General features: G+C 41.6%; 1 protein-coding gene across 1 annotated transcript in view; it reads left to right on the top strand.

Moving 5' to 3' along the window:
* The first annotated feature begins 2,468 nt into the window (after positions 1-2,468).
* The window catches only part of LOC126384732 (uncharacterized), a 41,408-nt gene continuing 26,227 nt past the window's right edge, over positions 2,469-17,649 (top strand). Inside the window, exons 1-9 of the mRNA XM_050035981.1 lie at positions 2,469-2,528; positions 2,612-2,670; positions 2,762-2,822; positions 4,095-4,249; positions 4,335-4,399; positions 4,516-4,609; positions 7,076-7,339; positions 11,747-12,040; positions 13,203-13,454. Coding sequence (XP_049891938.1) covers positions 2,476-2,528; positions 2,612-2,670; positions 2,762-2,822; positions 4,095-4,249; positions 4,335-4,399; positions 4,516-4,609; positions 7,076-7,339; positions 11,747-12,040; positions 13,203-13,454 — 1,297 coding nt within the window. The 5' untranslated portion in view covers positions 2,469-2,475. The remainder of the gene's footprint in view (positions 2,529-2,611; positions 2,671-2,761; positions 2,823-4,094; positions 4,250-4,334; positions 4,400-4,515; positions 4,610-7,075; positions 7,340-11,746; positions 12,041-13,202; positions 13,455-17,649) is intronic.

The following is a 17,649-nucleotide window of genomic DNA, read 5'->3' as shown; positions in this document are numbered from 1 at the left end:
ATTTGTTAAGCTGATAGTATCATTTGTACTGGAAAAAAGTGTTTGAAACAAATGCAAAATAGAAGTATCTTGGCTAGTGGTCCAAGACTTGAACCCCATTGTCTAAGAGTGCTGGGTAGGCTACACCAAAGTTGATTGTTATAGTTTTGGTATCGTGTTACTGTGTCTGTGTTACTGTGTCTGTGTTACTGTTATAGTTTGTTATGCAAAAAGTCAGGGTGTGTATTTTTCTTGGATGGCCCTCAATCATAAGCTGGCTCCCTAAAATGACACTCAGTCATCAAAACTTTGAGAACCCACACATTTTCATGGTCAAAATGTCAAAACTTTTACATGACTTTTTAAGGACCCATAGTAACATTTCCATGACCAATGAATGACAGCCTAGGCTCCACGTGACACCCTTGGCAGCCTATGTCAATTGTTCCATGGTGAGAATGTGGCACACTTCAAAGGGATTATTGGGGCAAAGGTATGGAAACTTAACTGTGTTGCATTACACTGTCGCAACATTATTTTTTAAAACATATCAGATTCAAACTCTATTCAAACATAACTCCTCCTAGCTAGCATACATGGAGGTAGAGACAAATAGTGGGGTAAATACGAAGACACGTGCGTGGTAGGTAACAAGACATTACACATGGACACATATTAGCAGCTACATAAATTCACCATTATGTTACATTATGTGGAAGGGTATCTACAAGAGATTACTGGAAGAATGAATTTTATTACACAATCTATGACTTTTCAAAACTTTCAAGTATTTTACTAATTCCATGACTTTTCCAGGCCTGGAAAAAGAGAGTGGGATTCCATGACTTTTCCAGGGTGGGAACCCTGCCCAGTCTGAGATTCTTGTTTCACAATTCGGTAACACTTCATAAGACAGCTCGGGTTTTAGAGTGTACCTCTCGCCCACTTTCCCGGGAGTTAGAACATAATTCCTCCCGGACGCGATCACTTGGCATATACTTCCCCGGGAGTTAGAGTATAACTCGCGGTCACTTAGCACATACTTCCCGGGAGTTAGGGTATAACTCCTCCTGGTCACTTACCACATACTTCCCCGGGAGTTAGAGTATAACTCGCAGTCACTTAGCATATACTTCCCCGGGAGTTAGAGCATAATTCCTCCCGGACGCGGTCACTTGGCATATACTTCCCCAGGAGTTAGGGTATAACTCGCGGTCACTTAGCACATACTTCCCCGGGAGTTAGGGTATAACTTCTCCCGGTCACTTACCACATACTTTTCCGGGAGTTAGAGTATAACGACGTGGTCACTTAGCATATACTCCCGGGAAAGTATGTGCTAAGTGACTGCATCGTTATACTCCCGGGAAAGTGGGCGAGAGGTACACTCTAAAACGCGGGCTGTTTTATGAAGTGTTACCCACAATTCTATAAAATGTTCAGTTTAGCGGTTAAGGTTCTAAAAAATGTAACTGGGGAGAATTCCCCCCAAGACACCCTTGGGTTGCATAAGGTGTTAATTGAAATGGTCCCCCTCAATGTTAAATGGGTGATTATAGTCCTGCTCCAGAGTACGCCTCTTTTAATTTGATAGGCCACACTCTAAAAATGATTCATGGAGTTAGCGAATAATGCTTTAAATGAGGAAGTTTTACAGCATAAAAAAAATAAATGAATCTGTTTGTTTCATTAACATGTTCTAGTCAGTTGAAAAGTTATTTTAAGAAGTCTGTCAAAATCAAAAGCATGTTGGACATTTTTGAGTAAGATGGAATTAAAGTAAATGAGTTAGACTTTGACTACTGAATATCAACACAACTTCTGAGTAATATTTGGTTGATTTAACCTGATTAAGTATTTCAAGATCAAAGCAAATCATGTTGGTTGTATTAAACTAATTGAGTTTGTCAGATAGTCAGAGACTAATAGGATTTCGAGTTTGAGCTATTTAAAAGATTCATGAAAACTGTTACCTATTTTTTTTTTTTTTAAATTGATTCTTTTTAGAGAGTACTGACATGTATACAATCTGCTGCTAACATTGTGGATTGGAGGTCTGCCGCTCCCTTTTAGGACTGTGCATACGGGGAACTGAACAACCTATGGAGGAGTTTACATTCTGCAATAACACACAAATTGTATTCCAGCTTTTGAAGGCTGATTGTGATACAGACTCTATCTCTTTAATTTTAACTTATTTTAGGCAAAATTTAAATAAAAAATAACAAATGAAAAGCTATTTAGTAGGTAACCCTTACATCTTAGCTTCGGCACTGATTATTGCCATTAACTGTTTGAGCAAGGAATTCTTTTTAAATTAATCATTCTGACAGTGAATTCTTCATGACATTTAAAACAGTAGATATTAGTATTGGAGACTAAAATATATGATAGCCTACAGAGGTAGTTTCCTGTCGTCAGGAACTTGATGAATCCGAGCAGGTGCGTGAAGGCAGCGAACACCTGGCACTCATTAGGACTCTGACATTTCCAGCCATGCTCAGACTTAAACGTAACATGCTTCCCTTTGATGAACTTACACAGAAAATGTAAGAAAAATCATTTACATTGAATGGTTGTTTTCACTTGTCTCACTCTAATTCAGCCAGTTAATCAGCTTTTATATTTTCAGGACCTCCTTCGTGATTTCGTTCATCTTTTTCATACTGGTGCCCCATACTATATCGTTTGGTGAGTCGCAACACTGCATCCGACACATGACCGAGTTAGGACAAACCAGAATTTGTAACATGTAGAGATGTTTCACTTTATTTTTCTACAGGACATTGCGACGATATTTCCTTCTCAGTGTGCTGGATGAGCAAAGGCGATGCTCTGGAGAGGTAAACACAAGAAAAACTCGCTTTTACCCGTGTAGTCTGCAGTTTTTCACACCAGTGCTTAATTTTGCCCGATCACGTGCGTTCTCTGCTGTTCGAAGGGAACCTCACGCCAAAGTCCATTTACAAAAAACACAATTTAGTGTTCGTCTGTGAACCGGTATATGGTAAAACATCAGTTTAGAGATTTTATGAATCATTATGTACTCCTGGTAAATTCGGCATACAGTATGTCAATGTAATTTGAATCTATGAATGTGCTCTCAAATGTACTCTAATTTCCATACTGCTATGAAAAAGTATAAAGTGTAGCAGCTGTAATGTTACCAAGTCAAAACAGATGAACCCCTCTAAAAAATGTAACCATTTTATTTGTTGTTCTCCATTGGCCAAAAGTATGTGGATACCTGAATGTAGAGCTGTATGTTACTGTTGAACATGCCAGTCCAAAAACCATAAGCACTAATCTCAGTCATTTTAATCGTTACGTGGAAAACATGTTACATGGTGTGCAACTCCTGTGAAATGTGGTCCCATCAGCTTCTTTAACTTGTCCTTTATTGCGTCTTCTTGAATTATTGGCTGATGTCTTATAATTGTCCATGATTCTGGATGGTTCTGGTAATTCATGGTTTCCGGTTGTGGAACGATTTAGCCGTCCAGCTGTGACAACCTCTGCTCCTCCAGGAAGGCTTTCTACCAGATTTTGGAACCTTGTGCCAGGGATTTGTTCCCATTCAGCCACAAGTGTGTTAGTAAGGTCCAACACTGATGTTGGATGATAAGGTCTGTCTCGCAGTTGGTGTTCCAGTTCATCTTAAAAAGTGCTGAATGGGTTGAGGCTAGGGTCTGTGGTGGTCAGGTTCCTCCCCACCAAAACCGTCTCTATTTGTGTACTGGGGCATTGTCATGTCAACTGGAAATGGTCTTCTCAAATTGCCTCCACAAAGCATATAGCAGTAACATTTCCCTACTAAGGGATCTAGCTGAAAGCCACAAAAAGCAGCTCCAGACTGAAAGTTCACAAAAGCATAAGGGGTGTCCACATACTTTTGGCCTTCTAGTGCATCTTGGACAAGCTGACTTAGTGTATAAGATGGATATAAATTCAAGAGGAGCTGGTTAAAGGAATACATTGTAATTTAAGAACAGTTTTACCAGGTGTATCCAGGTGGTGTTAAGCAGGGTAGCATCAAACCGACAGATGTTTACATGTGATTTGGAACCTCTTTAAGGTAGAAAATACCAAGGCTTCATTATTTCCCATCCTTTTAGGCAAAATGGAAACTTATGGCTCAATGACACGGCACTGAAATCCATCAGGAAGGTGGGTAAAGTGACCTCCCTGACGGTGTCCCCAGCTGTAGAAAACAAGCTAACCCTTCAGTATGGGGGCTCTGTTCAGGCATGGACTTTTAGAATCACCCCACGTAAGCAGCTTTTGACTTCTTGTCATGTTTTTACCCACTGAGATCCAGTCATTATTAAATTTTAAATGAAATGTTTTTATCTAAGGTACAAAGTTCACTGAGGTCAGAGGTCGGCAGAAACCCCTACGGCAACCAACAAGTGCCACTAAGGTACTTCTGATATAACGCGTATCAAACTACAGTAATAAACAGATGGATGCTTTTTACACACAGTCAGAGTCCATCTTTCTTTTGCTTACTTTGACAATCCCTTGTTCTTTCTTCAGGCCATCCTGGAGTCAATGGGTCCCACTGAGGTGTTTGCATGTGAGAATGGCACGGCCTACTTCCATCAGGATGAAAACTTCTTCCTTGCATTTGGTGAGATTATCTGTTTGTGTGTATTTAATGAATTCCTGTCTTTGAACACTGGCCAGCCCTCAGTTTAAAGGGAATAATTTGCTCAGGGTTTGGGTTTAGGGTTAACATTGCCTTTATTGCAAAATTTGCTCAGAGATTCAGTTAAGCTTGGATGATACTGTGTGGAGTCTGCCCATTTATAGAACCCAAGTTGGTCATCCCAGACTAATGTTAGAATTGGGTTTAGTGTCTGTCCGACTGGCAGTGTTGGCCTGCTGAGCTTCACATTAAAACCAGAAATGGAGAAGGCTTTAGGAAGTTAGTGCTCCCAGACAATAAAAAGTCCTACGCATAACGCCCCATGACATGTCATTGTGACACTTTGGTTAGGTGATTCCACCCGTTTCTTCCCTTTGTGCTAACAGCAGCTGTTAAGCACAACTTAACAGCTGCTGGCTCTACCTTCATATAAAATGGTTCATATGAGGGTTTTTTACCTTTTTTATTAAACCAAATAAAACACAACTGAGGTAAAATGTCTTTTTCAGTGGTGATAGATACACGTGATTTCATTTAAGAAAATATAGCAGGTACAGAGTCCACACATTAAAAGAAAAAGATTTATGTACCATACAGACACAAAGGCATGATGACATGCAACATTGTTATGCCTTATAGCAAGAACAGTTTGTTGTAAGGACTGCTGGTAACTTTTTTTTAGAACTGGTTAGCGAGATGAGGGAGTTTAGAGTCTAGCCTGCAGGTCATTCTAAGACCCAGGGCCATTGTAAAATAGACGCCTTTGGTGACACCTTTTTAAGGATAGACAATTTATTGGACCATAGGGTTCATCCCAATACTCCTCCTTGGCTCCTATCATCGATCACTGGACCCTAAAATTGATCGAGACTCGCCATCTTCTAAGACGTCCCAATTCATTAAATGCGCTCACAGTCGGGGAGATAGGAGGCTTTTAGAGGAGGGGAAAGCAAGAATACGCAAGTGCAGCCTTTGCGGAAGTCTTTTATTGACCGACACGCCCCCCTCAATGATTGGACAGCGTGGCGCTGCAGCTGATTGGACTGATCTGATGCGTCACAACTAAAAGTCAGATTCGGGCCTAAAACTAGGCCCGAGGCCCTAGTAGGCCCGTGGTGTTAAGCCCTTGGCCTGGCCTGGCCTGGCCCGAGTAGAGGCGAAGAGACACAGGCCCGTGGCCCTAAAGTTAAAGTCCCACTGATTGTCACACCCGAGTGTGTGAAATTTGTTCTCCGCATTTGACCCATCCCCTGAGGGAACGGTGAGCAGCAGTGGTGAGCAGCAGCGGTGCTGCGCTCGGGAATCATTTGGAGCCCTAATTAATATTCAAAATCACTCAGATGTCTACACAAGGAGAAAAAGAAATTACAGAGAGGAGAATAATTTCTGAACAGCTCCATGAAGGAAAAAAAAGCTGCTTACCGTAGCCTATTGGTTATATTCCAACAACATTTGAAAAACAATTATTCCAAGAATAAAGTGTCAACAATTTGTCCGACAAAACGAACTTGCCCAGAAAAAAAGACATAATGCCACTGTCCTTCGGCACGCTCTTGACACAGATGAACTTGCTGATTCAGCCCCAGAAGTAAAGGAAATCCTACTGGCAGCCAAGGCTGTAGTGAAATATGTAAAGCAAGCATCCGACCCAGCGTGTCAGCTCCCCACCTCTCTCAAACCGATGGCAGAAACCCGATTCAGCACGGTCTTCCTAACGCTGCAGTCAATCCAGTCAGTCTACACAGAGCTGCAGGAGCTGCTTGACAGTCGAGGAGAGAGCCACATATCATGATCTCTCGTAGCCAAAAAAGACGTCATAGACCAGGCCCGGCCCGGCCCGGCCCGTACTCTGAGGTGTTGGTAACTTTTGAGCCAGAGGGCTTTCTGGCTGACCTTTAATCACTGGAGTTACATACCAGAGGGAGGATGGATAAGACATTAAACTCACTTGGAACATATGTACATGGCCTTGTGCCCTACATTATGACAATGACATACCAGTGCTGCATCCTGCGCATAGCAAGTGAAGACCATCCCACCAGTGGTAGACCAGACCAGTGTGGTATTGATCCCATCAGTGAACTCTCAGTAAGAAAGTGGATAACCATAATTGCCAAAAAGCCAACTGAAACATTTGGTACAGTGTGGTGTCTCTTACTTTCAAAAGGCGTTGACCAGACTGGTGTTGACTTAACTGTGTAGTTGACTTAACTGTGTAGAGGATCAATCCCTATGTTTTTGGTGACCCCCCCCCTGACCTTTAGTCTTGCTCTGCTAGCAGGCCAAAAAGTCAAGATAGATCAATCTGGACTGCATTGAAGTCTACTGAATATATCTATGCAAGTAAATGTGTTTATCATTTCTGGTTGATGGTGATAATGATTTAATGCCTATTTATGCTGACATGAACACTTTGTAAGACAAAAACACCAATGTGTCTCATCCTAGGCCACACTACACGTCTCCCTGTCAAGCTCGAGTCCAGGACTACCTCTATGTTACTGGTTTCCTGGGTGGAGAGCCCTCCAGCGGTCAGCAGCAGCCACACTGTGACCCTGTACCACACTGAACTGGGCTCCTATAGAACCCTCAGCATGGACTCTACCGCCAACAACCACTATCGCTTCACAGCACTTGACTCCTGCAGCACCTACGTGGCCTGTGTGGAGACTGAAGGCACTCACTCCTTCACCTGCCTCTCCACTATTACTGGTATGGACTGGTGGTTTGATGGATGAGCAGACAACAGAAATGAGCAGCCAGTGTCACTTACCTTTATTGGCATTGAGTCATGCAGATAATTTTGGTATATTTGTGATATCCATGCAACACTTCCTTCACCACCCTGATACAATGGAGGTGAATGGTGAAGTAACTAATCAATGTGTACTACTGCCACTATTGATAAGTTAAAAATGTCTGACACAGGTTTCCAGAGCTAAAGGTGAATTCTTTAATCTGCAAGTTGGCGCAAACAACAGCTCAAAGATATTCAATTAATTATCATAATACAAATGTAAAGAGGAGATCTGTAAAGAGCAGCAAATTCAAGGTATTTTTCAAGAAATATCATTAACATTTTTGATCATCAATTTTCTGTTGACTGGATAATCATTTAATTGACTATTTTTTTTTAGCTCTTGACTTAAAGGAGCTTGATACGACACTTGGAACATTAATATAGCAGCAAACCACTATTTGATGTAAATATATAATGCAAGTGGCATCCTGCGCAGGGAATGAAGTCACTCTGCCTCTTTGTGTGTTGTAATCTGAGCTTCTCTGTTCTTTGTTGTGGTAGACGGTCTGACTGTGTGGGTATGTCAGTGCATATTAATCCTGTGTGTGTCCCACTGTGTAGCTAATCGCCTCCAGTCTGCACTGCGGTTACTGTGGATAATGGCAGCAGAGCTGTGGAGAAACAGTAATGCCCACCCAAGGGTGTCGGTTTTGTTTTCACATTAGGGTGGACACACATGAAATGGGGGTTTGGGGTCCTCCCTCAGGAAGTTTTGAGCGCAAATTTCCTGCATTCTGGTGAATTTGTATGCAGAATTTTTTCACCTTTTTCTTCATCAGATTATGGTGGAAATGTCTTTAAGGGTGGGTGGGGGCAAATGTGCATGTTATAAATATTAAGAGTGATTTGGAGAAACATTTCTCTGAGGTTGGTGGGAAACAGAGCTGAAAGGAGAGGGAAATTCATGTGGCCAGAGACATGACAGACATGCTAATGTTGCAAATGTGCAACTCTTCAGTTTACCATACTAAAAAGCAGTGGCTGCGTCCGAAAGGCCAAGTAGTATGGATTGTAGTAGACCAAATTAGTATGTAGTATGTCCGAAACCGTAGTAGGGAGTAGGGAGGAGTAGTATGCTACCACCCCTACTAAACACGCCTACATTGTAGTATGATGGCAGAGCATACTGCAGGGCTACTACTTACCCAAAATGCACCACAGGCTTCTCCTTCGTCTTCTACTTCATTGTAGACGTTGCACGGCATGTTACCGCCATCATCAGTCTCCTATTTAAATGCAGCGTGGTCGCTGCCCGGCAAGATTCAAAACGCTAAAGATTTAAGTTGCACAAATATACAATTATCAACACACACATTTTTCATTGGTCAAAAATGTATTTCTGCTATTATGATTATGAACAAAGCAGTCTGTTTTATACCGGTATTAAGTTAGTTTGATACTGGACATTCACATTCGTTTGACATTCAAAAGACAACAACAATCAACAATAATAAAATAAGTAATGATAATAATAAATACTAGTACTGTTAAAACAAATGATGATTAAGTTTGGCATAATGAAAGTACATCATGGCAGAGCAGTTTTATTGGATGTCACTGTACTGTGTGAGGTGACAGGTGTTCAAAGTGACTCAGCCTACACACATGACAGAATGTGCTGGTGGAAATGCTGTATCTAGATATTGATATTCAATGAACTAATCACTTGATTGACACATGATGTTAGCGTTGTGACACTTATGAGAAGTGATGATGGTTGTCATCACCATAACAGGTTGGATTATTTCAAAAACAATATAAAGGATCTTCAAAGTGCAAAGGTTAAGTTTTTGAGTGTGGCATGTCATGTCATTGCTTACTGTGGCAGTGAATTAATTATTATGTGCAAAAGGAGGCGTCTGCGAGCTCTGGCTCGCCTACTCCTCGCATTTTGCATGTTGAGAAGCATGAGAGAACTTGGAGACCTGTTGCTGGTGGGTAAAGAGTGGCCAGCTTCATTTTTGGGCAATTTCAATAGTCACAGGTGTGTTCAGATTTTGGTGCAGTACCTCTGCTCTGCCAGCAGATGGAGTGCCTACGAAAGCACCCCATCTGCTGGCTTGGCTGTAGTACTGCACCAAAATCCACATGTGCAGTACCTCTGCTCTGCCAGCGGATGGAGTGTTTTCCCACCAATCTTTTAGTATGTCCGAATGGACCCAACTTGTTTAGTAGGTAGGAGTAGTATCTAGTGGTAGTACGTAGTAGTAGTATGCAGTATGCTAGTGGCCCTTTCGGAGGCAGCCAGTATTAAGTGTTGTGTTTACAGCTTGTTTCTGCTGTTAAATTGCGCGGGCAAGTGAAATTCCCAAAATAGCTTTGCTGCTATCTGGGAGCCAGAGCTTATTATGACCTACAGAATTAGAATCTATCTGTGGTGTTGGGTGGGCAGCATCAGTTGATCACCAACAATCAGCAGTTGCTGCCATTCGACACAGCGCTGAAGGACCATCCCCGTGAGGTGCTTTCCTCCTGCTCTCTCTGCCCGGATACCAGGAGCTAACACACTACAACATGATCTCATCCTACTCATCATATTTTGCCACTTGAAGAAAAGCCCTGCAGCAGCAGTTATCATCTGACACCGAGCTGTTATATTCACACTATCAGCAAAACGACTTGACTGTTGTTAAACTCATTAATAACTGTTGGGTATCGTTAGTCATGTGATGCTAACAGTTAGCCTTGTCACTGTGTGTCTGTAACTCCAGGCACAGAGCTCCTGTCATGTAGCAGCACTCTTACAATAAACACAGATAGATAGAGAGGGGCTGAATGAATTAATACACTGCACGCAGCTTTACAATGACATGAGATTTTAGCCGTTTTAAATAGTTTGATTGGGCAAAATTGCGAGGTCGTGCAAAATTCACGCCGATTGGCTGATTTTCCGTTAATTGTCGATCAACCATGTCTGCATTATTACTTTTCACTGAACAAATACGTACTTCTCTCAACAAAGGCCATGTCACTGGAGCCATTTTTATTGATTTTCACAAAGCCTTTGATACGGTGAATCATCAGATTTTATTGCACAAACTTAGCTCATTTCAAGTTTCTTCTTCCATGGTAATGATGCTCTCATCATACTTATCAAACAGGTCTCAGGTGGTCAGAATCGGTCATATAACATCTTTCCCTTTAATATGTGATATGGGTGTTCCACAGGGTAGCATCTTGGGCCCCTTACTCTTTCTATTGTACATCAGTGATCTTCCTGATGTGTGCAGATACTCCAATTGTCTGCTATATGCCGATGACACTGTCGTTTTCCTCTCTGACACAGAGCCTAATATTGTAAACTTTAAACTTTGCTCTGATCTTGGTATCCTACATGACTGGTTGAATGCTAACCACTTAACTATCAATGTCAAGAAAACGGAATGTATGTACTTCCACTCGCCCAAGTGATCAATATTCATCTCAGATCCAATCCACTTTGCTAATCAAAACCTATCCATCACAGAAACCTATAAATATCTTGGAGTATCTCTCGATTCACATCTCACTTACCGTAATCATGTTCATTATTTAACAAAGAAACTCAACCAGAAACTGTACGTATATACCAAGATCAGACCATACCTTACCAACGTTATCTCTAACACGTATCTACATGCAGTCATTCTCTCAACAGTAGCCTACTGTCTCCCAATCTGGTCCCTCACCACAAAAGAAATTACTGAACCAATAGCCAGACTGTACAATAGAGTTTATAAGATCCATGGCAAATTTCCCCTCTGGACTCACCATTGTACTGCACTTTCAAATTTGAATGCCTTGATCTTTCAGAACTACAGAAATAATCAGGCTATTAAATTTTATCATTGGATACAAAACAATAACACGTCTCCAGCACTCACTGATCTAGTGCCAAGACACAGCATAGGACAGGAACGCATCACTAGATCAGTCTCCCAAGCACATACCCCAGCACCAGCTTATAAAAATAGCTATGGTCAGAGATCATTTTTTCACGCATATACCAAATTCTGGAATGAGATCCCATATTAGAACAATAACCTCTGTTGTACATTTTAAACAGGCATTCAAACACTGCCTGATGGAAGGATACACTTGCAACCACTAACTTAACCCATAATTTGTGCGTACTTCGTTCAAGTCCATGCCTCTCTATATGTTCATGTTGCTGTTTGCTTTTATGTTTTTGTTAGATGTCACTGTTTTTGTGATGTGTTTCTGTCTTTATGTGCTGCAGAACAGGAACCTGCTGTAAACCAGTTTTAACTGAGTCAGGCCTGATTAATTGTGACTGTGACTGTCTAATGCTAACCAGTTCTGTATCCTTTTTCCCGCAGACCCAGACATTCCCAAGGACTTTGAGGTGACGTCATGGAACAGCAGCAGCATATCGCTGGCCTGGGACTGCCCTCAGAATCGCAAGTTCTCCTCTTTCCTCCTCACTGCCTTCTACCTCAACGGTGTGGATCAGATCACAGAGGAGGCCCTCTTGTGGCACAGGGAGGACAACTTTGTGTTCACCTTATCGGACCTGGAGCCCTGCAGCAGGGTTAAGTTTGGCCTGCAGACGGTTTGCCAGGCAGGGATGGAGTCCCGCTACAGCAAGATGGTCCTGAACGATGGAAACTCTGGTAAGTCCTGCATCATGTGTTTGTCCATTTGAGCCCATTAAAGTCCACTGTATTGAGTTGAAGTTAAAAACTGTGCAGTCACTGATTTACAGTGCTACTATGTTTGAGATCACGGTCTAACCACGGATCCACTCAGTAATTGTATGATCTTTGAAATCCAAAGTGATCTTATTTTCTCTCTACATTTTATTTTTCTGTTCCCACTGTTGTTGATGCAGTCATTTCCCTGCTTTACATGAGACTTTGAAACTTATGACACATTAAAATAAGAATAAGTAATAAAAACATGCTGCTCCTCAGTTGAATACTCAGGGATTTTGCCGATTAGAACTCTTCTTGGTCTGATATGAGCAGTAGCTTACAATGGCTAATATTTGCAAAGTGTCTATTGATATCATGTAACTCCTTTTCTTGTGCTGCAGTTATTATGCCCTAGCATTTACAACAGTGGTCTCTCAGCAGAAATTACAATCTCACTTTAAAGAGCTACAAGTTAACTGACCACAAGCCGCACATATTTGTGACACTCACTGCAAAGTAATACAAGAAATTGAGTCTCACATCTGAAAGTTTTAAGTGAAGCTTCAGTGATCCCTACTGGGGAAAGCTGGTCATTGCAGCAAAAAGAGAGGGAACTGTACACAAGAGTAGTGCATGAAAATATAATATATTTGAGAGGATATTACAAGCAGCTGCTATAGAAACCACAAAGACAATTTTGTCTTCATCCTGCTAATGCAGTCCAGTAGAAAAAAAAAAACTATAGTGCTTAAAGGTACAGTTCGAATATTTTCAAGTTTTCTACTGGAAAGAAATAACTACCAAACTCACTGTTCTTTGGTTGCAGCATCTCTCTATTCCCGTCACTGTACATAATAGGAGGCTTGAGCAGACATGATAATGACAATAATAATGATAGTAATCATATTAATCATTATAATCATAATGATGATAATGATATTAATTATGATAATAGTAGTAATAATAATAAGATGATAATGATGATAATAATACATTGGTGTTATATAGTGCTTTTTGGATATTCAAAGACGCAGGGCTTTGCTTCTGTGATAATACACAGACTATAGAAAAGTACCTCACACAACCCCACATCAAAAAATCCAAACCGTCCCTTTAACACAATCTCCCCTCTGCTCTTCAGCTCACTCCAGCATCGAAGCCTTACGTCAGACATCGTTTGGCCCCGACCGCTACACCGTGAGCTGGGAAGTGAGGAACACATCATCCATCTCCATGTTCAGAGTCTACCACCAAGAGGAGCTGCAGGGCACAACACTCCTCACCAACTTCTCTGTAGGGGGCCTGCTGCCATGCCAACAGCACCAAGCCAAGGTGGAGGCGCTGTGTGGAGATGCTGTGCTCATGAGTACCAAGACGGTCACAGCACACACAGGTAATGCAGAAACTGATGAGAAGATTACACAGACTGGACCCACACATACATGCTATTGTTGATGTGCACTATTACTCTGTCAAGAGAAAGCTGGACAAAGTGATGAGATAGCTGAGCCTGCAGTGAAATATATTAGTGTCTACCCCTTTCCCATCAGCCCCTAGGAAGAGGAACTGGATGTCCTGTTTGTGTGGTATTCAGCAATTGACGAAGTAAACATCAGGCTGTTGTGAATAACAAGTTGACCACAAGGGGTCTGTTAGATGACAGTTAAATTCCTCCTGGGTGATTTACTGGATTATGAGGTTATGGGGTTTATTCTGACGTGAGTGTAGTGGTTGATATCAGAAAGGAAAGTATACAACTTAACATAAAGCACTAGTATTCACCAGGGATCCAAAAATAAACAGGCTATCTCTGTTACTTCTGAACAAGAAAAATGAAATAGAAAACTTGAAAATGGTTTTAAAATGGACTGAGGTGGTTCCTTTTAAACTTTTTCAGAGGGACAAGGCAGCTAGATTGCCTGGTGACAAAATTCTAAGAAAATTCTTTGAATTCTGACATTTCTCAGAATTTTCCCTTACAGAGAAGAATAGATCCTGGCAAAGAAAAGTTATTCACAAAGCATCTAAGCCCTTAAAGGGGAACTAATGTTTTTTTCTACCTGGGCCCTATTTTCCGATCTACTTTTGTCTAAATGAGTGATAGGATGTTATATATGACCTGACGTCTAAATGAGTGATAGGATGTTATATATGACCTGACCTGCCTGCAGCCCGTGAGCGTGTGCTATATTAAATAATAGGGCACTCAGACAGCGTCAAACAACGTCAAAATACGTCCACTAAAAGTGCACACAGATAGGCTCGGATGGTAGTATAATTATCCGACAACATAACGGAAAGGAGAAATGAACGTCTGTGTTTACCTTTAGCTGGATTCGGACACGTTCCTCTGCCTGTTGCTGCTCCCTCTCTCTCCTCGTCCGCTCTTCAATTTCAATGAGTTCTGCGTCCGCGTACGTCTGTGTACTCCGTGTTCAAATACATAAGGGCGGTCATCAAATTCAAATGGCTCATCCAGATCTAGTTGGTCAAAATCGGGTAAAAATTCAGACATGTTTGTTGTGGCAAGTCAAAACACTCACTCAGAGGGTGAAAGTCTGGCTCTGAAATCTCACATCTCGCAAGATTATTCTTCTTCTTCTTTGGTGTTTTATGGCAGTTGGTCTTGCGAGATTTGAGTTCTCCCAACAGAGTAACTCCTCGCGTTTGTAAGGTCACTTGCCAGCAAGCTGCAAGCGTTTAGACACACAGAGCCGGGTTGGCAAGTTGATTCGAGGTGCCCAATTTTCCGCCTTGTAGGGTAGGCATATTGGCGGAACCTTTTTGGTTTAAACAGAACGAGGCGGCCTTCCCCTTCACTGGAGGAGCTGTTGATGCCGCTGCATGTGTGACCCACTGGCGGTGGATAACACCAAACAGCTGATAGCAAGAATGAGCAGCTAGTACTAGTAGCAAAAGGGAAACGCAAACCTGACAGATACTACAGTAAAGATGAGCAACTGTGGAGACAAAGAATTGCACGCCCTCCTTGTCCTCGCAAATGAAGAGGCCATTAACTGGCAGATGATGGGGAGGATAAAGGATGGGCCGACTTATGAGAGAATCGCCGAAGGACTGACCAGCCGCAGCTTCCCTCAGAGCAAGGCTGTTTATGTCACACACTGAGCTACAGGTTTTGTTTCTTGCTCACACCCCCCATTGCCCCAAAAAAGGTGCATTCTGTATAAACAAAAGTAGGTAGGCGGCATTTTGCCACACTCCCTGATTTTGTTTTTATACTGCCAATGCTGAAAGAAGACTGATTGGGCTTTCCTGCAAATTTGCACAATTCCTGTCTAAAAAGGGCTATAGTGTCTTGTGCTCCCTACTGGAAGCAACATGCAACTACATCTCAAAACAACATACAGGGCATTAGTAGCCCTATATCAAGAGTCAAGATGGGACAGGATTAAAAAACCTTATGATCATATGAGATAATGCAAACTAGAATATTGAATGGAGAGGGAGTAGGTGTGTGTTTGTTAGTATGTGCATGCCTGTGTGTAGGGGTGCAAGAGATTATATGGATGCAGTTATGGGTGGGTGTGGGTAAAATTATATGGAAAGGTGGATCAAATTTAGGTCAGGAGTAATGCACAGGCTTAATATGGTAGAGCCTTATCTACATAAATATGGTAGAATAAACCAACTTCCAGACCCAAACCTAAACTTTTTTTTCTCTCTCTCTTCTTTTTTTCCTGACGTATGTGCAAGTTGTTCTTGTGATCTTTAAGGATCTGGGAAAGTTGATGAGCATGAGGGGGCCCTCAAAGATCAGGGCACTGGAGTGCTGGAACTCCACTTCTGGGATTTTAGTTAGGTGTGGTTCGGTTTGTTTTAGGTTACATTATCGTTTTTTTCTCATGTAAAGACATCATTCATTTATTGTTTATCAATTACATGTATAATGGCAAAAGTATGAGTCTGTACAAAGTATCAGACCTACATGCACACATGTGTGCAAGTATTGTACAGGTCTACATATTCTTTCTATACTTATTTTTGTTTATGCTGATACATATGCAACATTCACCTCTGTCTGCAGGAGACCGGAGAGAAGGGTGTTTTTAAAAGTCTCTGTGTAGTCAGCTCTCAATACTTCTGTAGCTTCTAACTGAATCTCTGTGGTCTCTCCTGCGTCCTGTTTTTACTTCAGATATCTGCTTTATTTTACTCCGTCATGTCCATTTCCTGATTTTGCTGCCTCACAATCAAAGCTTTAACATACCAAGATAACGAGGGACTTTTATTGTGAGGAATCTATAGGAAATATGTTTATCATGGAATTGGTGGAACTTTGGTAGCAGCAGTAAAAGCAGAAACAGCCACAGTGAGATGTTGATGAATTGCTCCCAACAACAGACTCTCACTGCACCTCTGCAAACAGCTCACCTCCAACAGGTAAACTTCTCTTACCTGCTGTACTGTGTGATGGAAAAACGTGTGCAGCAAAATAAAGAGAGAACTTTAGCTGTGGATCAGCTTGCTGCGTTTAACGCTTAAGACAAGCCATCCAGCTAAAGACACACCTTCAAGTGGGCAACCTTGCTGTAATGGAGACGCAAGTCGCAAGTCCCTGTCATGCTGGGCTGACATGCCAAGTCAAACCGTGCGTGCGTGCGTGCGTGCGTGCGTGCGTCCCCTGTTTTCCATGTATAATGTCCCAAAACATCTGCATGTGCTATAAAAATATGACCTATTCTTTTAATTGACTATATGCATTTATGCATTTTTAGGTATATGACTATCAAATACATTTAGCTGGGGACAAAATGACTGTCCCTTTTAATCTTGTTTTACCCACTCTGAAGAGGCAATGTTACGGAGTGCTAAAGACAGTTTTCTCCGGCATACAGTTCGACATTGCCCTTTAAACTCAAGTAATATGTGCAACAGTCACACGTGGTTGACTCATAAGAACATGTGACTTAAATTAGCATCTTGAATATTGTCAGAAAGTGAAGTGAGTTACTTCTCCCATTTTCATTTGACTCACTCTGCATTAGGAAAGTGATGGGTTATATTTGTGACATCTTGGCTTCAGTTTCAGTATTGTGTATTTGAATCTCTTCATTGTCACTACTTGTTTTTGTCTTTTGTGACATATATATATACTAGTCCATACCCACTGAGTACAGCATACCATACCATGACTTAGTCATACCAAAAATTAGAAAAAAACAACAACATTTAGCCACAGGGGGAGCCACAGCGATCGGTTGCATTTTAGCCATTTTTAAGCATTTTTCTGTTGTTATAGCGCCACCCAGTTGCCAATTAGAGTTAAATTTCTTCAGTCACCTTGAGGCGTCCTGTTCTACATATCTACCAAATTTAGTAAAAATCGATATGGCGGTTAGGCCTAGATAAGAAATTCGGGTCAATAATGGGGAGGGGTCCCCTCAGATTATGTGTGGTCATATGCCTACAAAGTTGCGTGGTGATCGGTGAAACCCTTGAGATGTTATACCTTTATGTGATGAGCCACGCCCTCTGCAATATTCATTGCCTTATAGAAGCTCAGTTTTAGTAAGTTTTCCAACTTTTGCCAAGAGGGAACTTTAGATATTGGTCCCTAGATTATGTTC

The sequence above is a fragment of the Epinephelus moara genome, chromosome 23 (assembly GCF_006386435.1).
Source record: "Epinephelus moara isolate mb chromosome 23, YSFRI_EMoa_1.0, whole genome shotgun sequence".
Lineage (NCBI taxonomy): Eukaryota > Metazoa > Chordata > Actinopteri > Perciformes > Serranidae > Epinephelus > Epinephelus moara.
Note: the sequence above shows the minus strand (reverse complement) of the source record. Positions and strands in the feature narration are given on the sequence as shown.